At 31.8% G+C, this 12,600-nt stretch overlaps 1 protein-coding gene across 1 annotated transcript in view; it reads right to left on the bottom strand.

Moving 5' to 3' along the window:
• Window positions 1–12,600, bottom strand: part of CSMD1 (CUB and Sushi multiple domains 1) — a 2,413,561-nt gene that overhangs the window by 318,666 nt on the left and 2,082,295 nt on the right. Inside the window, exon 50 of the mRNA XM_074209535.1 lies at window positions 3,126–3,303. Coding sequence (XP_074065636.1) covers window positions 3,126–3,303 — 178 coding nt within the window. The remainder of the gene's footprint in view (window positions 1–3,125; window positions 3,304–12,600) is intronic.

Below are 12,600 nucleotides of genomic sequence, written 5' to 3'. Positions count from 1 at the left end.
TGGGAATTAATGTTAAAGATCATCTAAGTCAAAACCTTTATTTTTTACCAAGAAAGGCCAAGTACAAAAAAGGGAAATGACATGTTAAGAATCATATAGCTGGTTAGCAGCAAAGCCATGATCTGAACTGAGAATTACAGGGTACTCTAGACATATTTCAGCTAGTTGTTATTCAGTCATTTCAATCATGTCCAACTCTTAATGACTCCATTTGAGGAAAGGTTTATTTCCTTCTTCAGATCAATTTACAAATAAGGAAAGTGAGGCAAACAAGATTAAGTGACTTACCCAAACATAAACAGTTGATAAGTGTCTGAGGCCAGATTTGAACTCAGGAAAATTAATCTTTCCCACTTCAGGCTTGGTTCTCTAACCACTGTGTCACCTAGATGCCCATTTTCTTTACTATTGAACATTTTTCATCCTCTTTATAGAAGAGGATATTAATATTAATAATAACAATACTACTACTACTACTACTACTAATAATAATAATAATAATAATAATAATAATAATAATGAGTGATTGGTTTAGAGAACCTTTGAAATTCCTTCCAGTTGAATGATTCTTCAACATGGTAACTATTACTGAATGCTATAAACACCCATTCTAAAATTGTTTGCTATTATTTCACTCATCTAAAATTCCCCATAGTTCTCAAAAGTTATGGAATTGAGTCCCAGGTTTCAGAAAAGATGGAGTCTGTTCTGTCTGGATTTATAAGAAATGAGCAAGTAAGTTTCTCTTGTAAGTAAATGAGGCCAGCACAGGAGTGTGCCATAAAAGTAAGGGGCGGGGTGGGGGGGGGGGGAGTAACAGTGGGTTTTTTTGTTCTCTGAATTAGACCCAGGCTGAATTAGAACAAAATCAATATATGTCTTTGATGCTTGTTTTCATCCATCAAGGTTAATTCAGATATTGAACGTATCAGTTCACATTTAAGTTTTCAGTAAAATCAGGATCAAGGATATTTTCTTCCTTTACTGTTGCACATAGTTTATTCTTTTATTCCTTGTGCATAGTCTGGGACACTGGTAAAGAATAGTTTTACATGCCAAATCCACTATGGACTTTAAATATGTGATTTCATCATTTTGAAACTCAATTTCTCCATCTGTAAAATTTGGAGGTTGTGCTATATGAAATCTAAAATGGCTTTTAGCTCTTTAGAAAAGGAGAATTTTAAAGTGAAGTCAGGAGAATGAGTTTTGAATCTTGCCTCTAATGATCTAAGTCAATCTTTCTGAAGCACAAATTCTTCATACATAAAATGAGGATGGTGATAATATTTATCATTGCAACTATCTATCACAGTGAGAGTATCTAATGAAAGGGTTGTAAACCTGGAGTACACTAGCCCTTTAAGACTTAAAAACCCTTAAAGATAGACTTCAGAGAACCCATGAGGTAATTTCAGGTGAAAAAATAATTATATCTTTATTTTACTACTCTTACTGAAAATTAGCATTTCCTCTAATTATGTTAAAATTATTCTGAGTGGGTAGAGTCTATATGCTTCACCAGATTTTCAAAGGGGGTTTATGACACCCAAAAAGTTAAGCACTCCTGATCTAATTTAATAATGAAATTAAAACACTATAAATACCAGGGTTTTTTTTTTGTTGCTGCTGTTTTTATTGATATTTTATTTTTCCAATTGTATGTTATGAAAGGTTTTCAACATTCATCTTCTTACATATTTATAAGTTACACATTGTCCTACCAATCTTCCTTCTCACCCTCCTCCCCTCAGCAGCAGTTTGGCAAAAGTTGTGCTATACATGCCAATTGTAATTGAAGTTTAAGGGAGACCTTTCCTTGACTTGCAGAACTGGAGTTAGCAGGCCATCAAGTAAACCTTTTCACTTTACAGTTGAAAAAACCAATACCCAGAAAATTTAAGCTACGATTCAGGATTCCATTATCTTAAAAAATATCCATTATCTTATTTTATGTTTATAAAGAGCATTGTAGTGCTTTCAAATAAAATTTCTCATTTGATTCTTAAAACAATCCTAAAAGTTAAATACTGCAGAGACAATTATTATCATTAGACATGATGACAAGGAGAGGATAAATGATGTTTAAAATTAGAGAGCTCATTAATAATAAAATTCAGGTCACCTAGATCTGCTATACCAGTAACAATAATAATAAATGCTGTTTTGTTTTGTTTACCAAAATCTGATCTGAGAGAAATGAAAGATTATCATCAAAAGCAAAGTGTTGAGTTCCCTTAACTCAAGAAATTCAAAAATCTCTTCTTAATTCATAAGATGACATATTAATATTATTATACATTGAGAAACTGATAAAACATGCTGAATCTTCTAAGTTTCATATTTATAAATGCCATGAAATATCAAAATTCCTTTGATTTGATTAGTAGAGAAGTTAAAGTAAAAAAATTCAAATTAAAAATACCCCAAAATATTTAAAAATTTAAAAAACAGAACATGTTTATAAATGGATATATCTGTGTGTGAATTTTATCTTTCACTTAAACATTAAACAAACATGCTTGTAATTATTTTAAACTTGTATTGACTAGATTGTGTTTTTCGTTGTATATGTTTATTCAATTGTATATGTTTATTTAATAATAATGCAATGTATATGTTTATTCAATTGTATATGTTTATTCAATAATATGCAATGTTTTTAATACAATTTCTTGTAAAGGCAAAGGATTACAACACATTTTATAGCGTTCTTAAAAAAAACTCTTAAGTTTACCATGTAGCTTAAAATAATAAATCATTTGGATATTGACATATTTTATCCCCCCCTCAAAAAAAGGATTACAACAAATTTTATAGCATTCTTAAAAAAAACTCTTAAGTTTACCATGTAGCTTAAAATAATAAATCATTTGGATATTAGATATTGACATATTTTATCCCCCCCCTCAAAAAACTGGTAAAAATTTAGATAGGATGTTCTAATGACAGAGCTATGATGAAGTTTAATACATATGGCTTATTTAGCCTTTCCTTGAGGATAAATTTTATGAATTTATTTTAAACTTTATATTTAATCACCTAGCACCAAAAAAATGAAATTTTAGACATTGAAAGTCAAAGTCAAATTATGCAGATTAATGATTTTTCTTAAGATCACATACCAGACTGCAATGTAATCATTCACTGCTTCTGTCTGTAGCAAGGTGAAGTTGATATAAACTCCATGTCCCTGAGGAACAGTAATAAGCCATATGCAGTCCTTTAAAATTGGATATTCATCTGGAAATCCTGGGGAATAAACTGTGCCATTTTGAGAAGTTACATTATACCCACAAGGTGCTGAAAAAGAAGAAAACAAGCAAATAAGACATGGGATGGGATATGCCTTGTCTAATATCACTACATCAATAAATTCCTTCATGCCTAAATTATTTAATTACCTATGACTTTGCTTTTTAAAATTTTATTATAAGATTTCTAATAAAATAATACTTGACATTTATATGACACTTAAAGATTTGTTTTTTAAATAATTGTTTTATTGTAAACTTAAATACCAGAAAAATAAGCCCACAGGATACAAAAAGTTTAACCACAAACTTGTATTTCATATTGCTTACTTTTTAAAAATACATATGATCAATTCTATATATTATATTCAAAATTGTTTCACTTATCTGTTCATTCTTTGCTTTGCTTTATAAAATAAAACCATTTCTATAACCTTTTTTGTTTTTGTTGCTGTTTTTCCCCAACAATATTAGTATTTCCTGTTTCCCCTGCCTAACACTTCTAAATAAAAATCAAGATGATGAAGCGGAGAAACATAATTTGTAACTTGTAAAAAATAGCCAATAAAAATGAATGCATTCAGTGTCCATATATAAAAATGCATATATCTTAAGGGTATCCTAAATTATCTGTCAGATTTAATGGATAGAGTAAGAGTTCAGGATCAAACAAGAGAGAGAGATCCACAGAAGACAAAAGGAACAGTTTTTTATTACATGAAATTAAAAAGGTTTTACACAAACAAAACCAATTCAGCTAAAATTATAAGAAAAGCTGAAAAGTAGGGGGGAAGTCTTTGTGGCAAGCTTCTCTGAATAAAGTCTTATTTTTAAGATACAGAGGGAATTGAGTCCAATTTATAACAATTGATAGTCAAAGGATGTGAGTGGGTAATTTTCATAAGAAACCAGTAGCCATTCTTAAAAAAAAAATACTTTAAATCATTAATAATTTAGAAAAATGCAAATTAAACTATCTAAAGTGCTACCTTACACTCACAGTCATCAGGGTGACAAAGTTGACAAAAAAAAAGGAAAATCACAGATGCTAGATGGATTGTGAAAAAAATAGGTAATTTAATGCACTTTTTGGTGGAACTGTGAATTGCTTCAACTGTTCTGGAAAGCAGCTTGGAAGTCTGCCCAGAGTTCAGAGAATTAGGGAAGGTCTATAGACCTAAACAGACAGGCAGATTGAGAGGGAGGGAGGGAGGGAGGGAGAGAGAGAGAGAGAGAGAGAGAGAGAGAGAGAGAGAGAGAGAGAGAGAGATTGATTTCAGGAAACAAAAAGAAATGTGGAAAGGTATGTGAACTGATGATACAAAGTGAAATGAGCAGAAGCAGAACAACAATTTATTTTTTAAAAAACCAATATTTTGAAGTTAGTCAACTTTGAAAGACATAAACTCTGATTAATATAATAGCAAACCTCAGAGAGCTGATAGGAGAGCTCATGAACTCAAGAGTAAAATTTGAGATATCTTTTCTTTCTTTTTTCCTCTCTCTCTCTCTCTCTCTCTCTCTCTCTCTCTCTCTCTCTCTCTCTCTCTCTCTCTCCCTCTCTCTCTCTCTCTTTCCTTTTTTTTGCCTTTTGGTATATTACGTTCTAAGATTTCTCTTGTCTATGACAGAATATTCTATGTCTTATCTGACCCCAAATGTTACCCCCTCATAACTTCTTTCTTTCTGAATGTTTGCATTAATTGTTCTTTTATGGGTAGCTCTGACATTTGACCATGGCTGAATCTTTTTCTAATTATGTTTTTTCAGAAGGAGATCAGTGTATTCATTCTAACTTCCCTTTGGCTACTGCTTCTTATAGATCCAAGCAGTTTTTATACATTATTTCTTGAAATATACTGTTCCAACTTTTTATTTGATCTTTAATCATGTTTTCAGGGAGTTTAATTAATTTTAGTTTTACTTGATCAATTTTCCACATCAGTTGTTTTGAATCTAACACATCTTATATTTGCTTCCATAATTTTCAAACTTTTTACATTGTTCTGATATTTCTAAGCTCTCTGCTTTACCTTGGTTTTCAGGGAGTCTATTCCTTGAATAAAATTCACTACTTTCACTTATGAGCTATTTCTTCTTCTGGTTCTCTCTCTTGAAGAGGCTCTATTTCACTTGTAAATATCTTGCTTCACTTCTTATAGTAGTTCTTCCTATAGTAATTCTTGTGGAAATGCATTATTTTCTTCAAGTTTCTGTTTGTTGTCATTGCAGAATTTCTCCTACAAGGCTGGATTTGGGGGCATCACTATATCTACAATAATTTCTTGCTGTGCTTGGTATCTTGTTTAGTTTACTTATCATACCAGATTCAATGGTAATGATGATGATGATGATTATGATACATAGCATTTATCTAGCACATAGAAGTTTTCAAAGTACTTAGAAAAACTGACATTTTATTCCTAGAACAGTTCTTGTAGTTATGTGCTATAATTATTTCCACTTAACAGATAAGGAAACCAAGGAAACTGAATAAGTGACTTATCTAGGTTCACACAACTAGTAAATATTTGTGACTGAATTTAAACTTAAGTTTCCTAACTTAGAAGCCTAGAGGTATATCCACTGTATTACCTAGATACCAAAAGAATATTTCTTGATTGTGATTCAGTCTGGGGAAGAATTCAGGCTTTGTTTTTTTTTTTTTTTTTTGATTAGGCATGTGGGAAGTAAGGTAGGCAGGGAGGCAGGGAGGAAGGAAGGAAGGAAGGAAGGAAGGAAGGAAGGAAGGAAGGAAGGAAGGAAGGAAGGAAGGAAGGAAGGAAGGAAGGGACTCAGATGCAGAGCTTCTCATTTCAATTGTTCATTCTATTGACCCATAATGCCCCTTCAGTATGACAGCAGAGTAGCCCACTTGGGCTATTTATAAAGTCACAGCACAAATCCAAGTGACTTTGATTCCAGAAATTGTTATGCATTTAGACATCAAATTAATAAATATTCAAATGAGGTAACCCAGGGTAGTAGATATAATTCAATGAGTAAAACTAACTAAATTTCTGCCAGAAAATTTAATATGCAGAACTTTGTTTAAATTCTTCACAATAAAGACAATAATAATTACTTTCCTCCCTTTATTACACTTAATGTGGCCACAATTACAATTGGTATATTAATTATTTGGCTTCACTTGTATAAAGTGAGATAAAACAAATTAATTAGTAGACAAAACCAATATAGTCTATTCAAGGTCTAATTGATCTTCCTTTGATGAAATCTTAGAAAATATGTGACTACTTTCAAATTAAATCAAAAGAATTAATAAGCCTTCATTATCAATCATTGGATCAATCAAGAAACATTTAGTAAGTACCTATGTAGATATTGCTTTCCCTGGTAAAATTGCTTTCCCTGAGGTCCTTGCTTCCTATGTGTCAGACTGGGCCTATTTAGTTTTCTTTGTTACATTTTGTTATTGACTTTGTATCTTCCATGGCTAGTTTAATACCTGTCATATGGTAAACACTAAATAAATATTTACTGAATTAAATTTAATTAATGATCTCTCTCATATCTAAATCTAATAACCAAAAAAAGAAATCTCAAATAACTTTGTTTCACCACCATCTCCATTTTACTTTAAAATAAAATTCACAAGTCTATTCCAAGAGATAAGAGAATAATTAAGAACCTAAAACAAGGTTGTACAGGATCTTTTTGGTATTTTCCCATCCAAGTTGCCTGGGAGGTACAAAATTCTTCAACAGCAGTGTGGAATCACTTGAAATGATAGCTGTGACCTATTAGCTGATTTCGCTTCATGTATTCCTAAGTTATGAGGATGAATGAACAGATCTTCCATGAGTCTCTGAGGAATCTAAGTACCTAAACTTACTCAATTCTATGAAAACTGTGAATAGTTTCCTTCAGAAATTTTGAGATCACATATACCTTTAAATGAAGTCTGATAACAAAGATATGAACAAAAATCAATTTTGTTTAAGACCTGTTGAAGATGAAATTTATATAGCTATTTGTTCTTATAGTTCAGTCATTAATCAGTCATATCTGATTCTTTGTGACCCCATTTCATGATTTCTTCTCAGAGATACAGGAATAGTTTGTTATTTCCTTTTCCCGCTCATTTTACTGATGTGAAACTGAAGCAAACCAGGTTAAAGTGACTTGCTCATAGTTACTTAGTAAGTTAGTCAGTAAGTTAGTAAGGATCTGAAGTTGGATTTCAAGATGAGCATTCAATACTATACCACCTAGCTGCCCTTTATATTACTATATAACAATATATACATATATATGTATGTGTATATAAAAATGTGTAAAATATATAAATATCTATAATTCAATATAATCTCTCTCTACACATATATATATGTCATGTAGTATGTGTTCTTTTCATATTCATGTGCAGCTTTATGTATATATATAAATATATAGATGCATATATATATATTAAGCTATGTGATTTCATATGGTTGGGAGGAAACAGGAAAGAATACTGGATCTAGAGTTAGAAAATATGCATATGATTCATAACTGTCACTAATAGGTGAATGACTACTGGAAAGCCAATTAAAATCACTTGGCCTGAACTTACATCTGCTTAAACAAAGAAGATTGCATAAGATAATTTTAAGATCCCATCTTGCTATAATTATATAATCCTTTGAACTAATGAGTCCAAGATCCTATATTCACATATATTTATGTATTACTATGAAATAATAAATTAAAACAAATAACATTGATTATATAATAGTTAATATTTATATAACACTAGGAGTCAGTCACTGTGCTAAGTGCTTTTCAATTATTTTCTCATTTGATTCTCACAACAACCCTGGGAGATGAGTCTTATTATTATTATTCCCATTTTTACAGATGAGGAAACTGATCAAACAGAGGTTAAGTGATTTGGCCAGGGTCACACAGCTAGTTAGTACATGAGGTCAAACTTGAACTCTGGCCTTCCAGTCTCCAGGTTCATATCTCTAACCCACTGTAAAATCTAACTACCTTAACACATATATAAGTATATGCACTTATGCATATACATACATACATATACACATACACATATAAATACTAAGTCTGAATGTGTGTGTGTGTGTGTGTGTGTGTGTGTGTATATATATCACACATACAGATTTATTTTATATCTGATTCATTCATTGAAGCATAGGTCTATGCCCCTCATCTTAGTTGGTTTTGTGAGTTATAAAAACATTCTTTAATGAATATACTAAAATATTGAATAGTTTTTATAGAATTAAACATGGCATAATTTTTATGAAGTACTCACTAGCTGCCTTCATCATTATGGGTACTAAAAATTAGTATCTTGCACACCTTTTATAACAGAGAAGATAAATTTATATATATATGAATTTTATTCCAAGATTTCAAATTCCACATTTCACCTTTCAATGAATCTCAGTTTTTATTCAGACTCTGATTAGTAATAATATTTACTACAGGCAACAATTTTGAGAATTTTTCATGCTCTATTAATTTCAAAATTTTTTTTAATTTATGACTTTTGTTGTCCTAGTAATAGACAAAGGAAAAATAGTATTTTTCATTTCAGAGATGCAAAAATTTAGGAAAGAATGACTAGTCCAATAATAAGAAATTTTGCGGTAGAGTCAAGATTAAAACCAGGGAACCTTGACCAGAGTAGGTAACTCTTCTTTAGGAAGTTCTTTCTCAATACATATTAGCAGGTACTTTGTAATTTGAAGACTTAAGACTATTAACAAAAGAATGCATGCATTAGTGTCTTTCCCAAGGTCAGACAAATGATATATATCATGTGTTAGAATTGGGACTGAAACTAAATCTTCCTTATCTCTAGGATAATGCTCTCTTTTTTTAAAAAAAATTATTTATTTTCATCCATATACACATGGACACTGATCTCTTAACAATATGCTATACCATGCCATATAATGTAGCAATCAGAATACTTTGACTTTATTTTCCTTGCAAAAGGTAGTTTAGGTGAAAAGATACTAAGTTCAGCTTTGAACTGAGTTTAAGTTATCTTCTGGACATAACAGTTTGAGGTATCTGAAAGACAGTTTGAGCAGTGAATAATGTTCAACAAAAAGTTTGGAGCAGAAAAGGTATGTTTCAGAAATATCAGCAGAGGTGGTAATTAAATCCATGGAAATTGATGAAATCTTCAAATGTAATATAGTAGAAGAGAAGAAAGCAGGACAGCAACAATAGAACGGCATGATTTGGTTGAGAATCCAGCAAAATAGACCTGAAGAGTAGATAAAAAGGTAGTAAGAAAACCAGGAAAACCTAAAAACCTACAGAGTATCAAGGAGCAGCGGATTAATATTGTCAAAGCCTGCAGAGAGTTTAAGGAGAATGAAGATTGAGAAAAGGCCATTGGATTTGGTAAGTAAGAGATCATTGGGAGCACTGGAGAGAGCAGTCTCAGTGGAATGGTTAGTCAAGAAGATGAATAAAGGATTTACTTAGAAGAGAAAATAGAGGTAATTACTATAAATTCCTTTTCAAGTTTAGCTACAGAGGGCAGAAACAGTGATACAATAGTTAAGAGGGATGGAAGAACTAAGTGAAGGGTTTTGGTTTTTTGGGTTTTTTTTTTTTTCCTCTTTAGCATGGAGGAGGCATAGTCATGTTTGTAGGCAGTATGGAATGAGAAAATAGACTGGGAGAGACTGAAAATAAGTAAGAGTGGTGTTGAGAGAGCAGGCAATGTACCAAAGGAGATGGGGTGGAACAGGATCATTTGAGCAGGTAAGAGGTTTAGCCTTAGGAAGGAAGAAAACCGTCTCAATTATTTTTGTAAAAAATGAAACAAGGCTTAGCTGAAAAACTGTGTGGTTTCATGGGAAGTATGAGGAGGTATGTTAGAACAGTTGCTATGGAAAATGGAATAAGACAGCTATATATGGATTACCTAGAACAGGACAGACTAAATTGAGATTATAGCATAAATTTGTGGTAGACCTAGGCAGAACTAGGATAACTAGGTAGCACAGTGTATAGTGTTGGACCTGGAGTCAAGAAAACTTATCTACTTGAATTCAAATCTAGTCACAGTCACTTATTGTGCTGTGGGTCTCAGTTTCTTCATCTGTAAAATGAGCTGGAGAAAGACAACTATTCCAGTATCCTTGCCAAGAAAATGTCATTGAAATTACTCAACAACATACCTGAATTGCTGTGTGATTTCCTCCTTAAATGTTTCATTGAGCCTCATATATGCAGAAATGAAGGTGGTAAATGGTGGGAAACATCCAAGGTTGAAGCTTGGAAGGCTATATTCAGCAAAATGTAAGGGGGGGGAAAGATATTCAAGGAAGTAGGACTGTATTACTGAATTGCTTCACTAACAAGTCAAGATAGGGAAAAGAGAAGAAAGGTTCAGAAGAGTTAGCTTGGGAGAGAATTCGGGGTTAAAAGATTGGAGGTGACAGTGTAGATGAACAATAGGGCTATATAAGGGAAAGCAGAAGGTGAGATGAAAAATCAATAAATTGTGGTCAGATGAGAGGATTTTTGGAGTTTCATATATGGGGAATAGGCTAGTTTTATTTCTTTAACTGAATTAGTGAAGAAGAACATTAAGCCCACAAAGGTTAGAATAGAAAAGGTTTTAAAAGTCAAACAGATAAATTTGTATATCTTAGAGTTAAAATGGAGCCACTGAATCTCGGAATTAATGAGTTTCAAGTTTCAGTTAATGATAAAGTTGAAAGTCACATTGAAAAGCATGAGTTAGCTTTAAAGTGAGAATGGAGTCATTGGGTACAGAAAGTTTTTCTAGGCAATTTAACAAGTTTGAACATGAGGAAGCTACCTTAGGACTTGGATTATGTCTTTCATAGACATAAAAAATTCATATTTAATTACTAAAGCCTCTCTGTTGGGGGATAAATTTTCTTGAGTCAAGCTATAAGAGGGGACAAATTTAATCTTAATCTTGGAAAGCTACAAAGAGAGCCTTAGATAAGATAATGGACAAAGATAAGAAAGCAGAATTTGCTTCTCCCAGATATAGTAGCAGTAGGGAGCTAGAAGCAGAAACTCTAGGTTTAAGAGATGACAACCTGAAGAAAGGAACACATGATTTAAGGAGGTAAGGAAGTACAAAACCCTACTACTAGTAGACTCTTCCAGGGGACAGAAGTGGAATTCCCAGAGTTCTTGACATTGTCCAAGAAAGATACTAGAGACATGAGGCCTCAAGTATTTTAATCAAACAATCAACAAGCTTTTACAATTCAGACTGGATGGCCTCTAAAATATGCTTTCCAATATTGAGAGATGGTGAAACTTTGATACTTCCTTATAACAGCAAACCCAGTCCTATATTTCATTCAACTCCTGAGCTTCAGTTCCCTACATATAAGCTAGGGAGAATAAAACCTTCTTTACCAACTGTTGGACCTCAGATGAGAATCTTATATAAATATAAGTTCTTGCTATTACAGAACAAAAGCAAACAATCCTCTACCAAACCCTATAAACCTATTGGATGAATTTAAGATTGTTTTGTCTTCTAGATAAGCAACCCATATTTGTTCATGAATTACTGTCAATATTCCAAGTTGTCAATTCTCTTACTAAATACTCAAAGATAAGTTCCCAAGTTATTTCTTCTTAGATTCATTACTTCTGAATCTAAAATTCCTGAGACAAATCAAAAAAACATTTAAAAATACCAATTATGAAAGCATTTAGATGGCAGAACACTTTTGTTGAGATAACAAAATATTGTTATTATTTATATTTCATATGTAAATCTAATTTAGATCTACTATTTGTAATCAAATGCAACTTAATGTAAATGAACAAGAAACAACTTCAATTAATGAATTAACATGTTGTTTGCATTTCTCTTGACAAATATTTTAAGCTATCTTATCTTCAGGATTATTATTAGTTCTTATCAGAGGAATTAAATATCTTGAATTTTACAAATGTATTTAATGGAATTATTTTAAGCTAACACTTTACCATCATTCATCTGAGAAAAGCAATTGGAGTTTGAAATCTTATTCCTGATAAGCATTCTTCTTGGGTATCTTTGCTTCCCCTCCTTCAGCTTTGATTCTTAGAATATCTAAATTCCTCAAAAGTTTAGCTCAAGTCTTATACCACTCTTCCCCTAAATTAACTTTATTTATTTTGCATATACTTAAGCATATACATGCTGTTTCTGAAAACAGAATGCAAATTCTCTGAAGGCAGGAAATATTTCATTTTTTTAAGTTTCAGATTCCTTATGCTTGCAACATAGGAGTCACTTAATAAAGGCTTGGTGAACAATAATTTTTGAGTGGATACAAAATTAGAATTCTGCAAAAGTACTGAAAAGAATTCA

The sequence above is a fragment of the Macrotis lagotis genome, chromosome 1 (genome assembly GCF_037893015.1).
Source record: "Macrotis lagotis isolate mMagLag1 chromosome 1, bilby.v1.9.chrom.fasta, whole genome shotgun sequence".
In the NCBI taxonomy this organism is placed as follows: domain Eukaryota; kingdom Metazoa; phylum Chordata; class Mammalia; order Peramelemorphia; family Peramelidae; genus Macrotis; species Macrotis lagotis.
The sequence above is the reverse complement of the archived record's forward strand: the minus strand, read 5'-3'. Positions and strand labels throughout refer to the sequence as shown.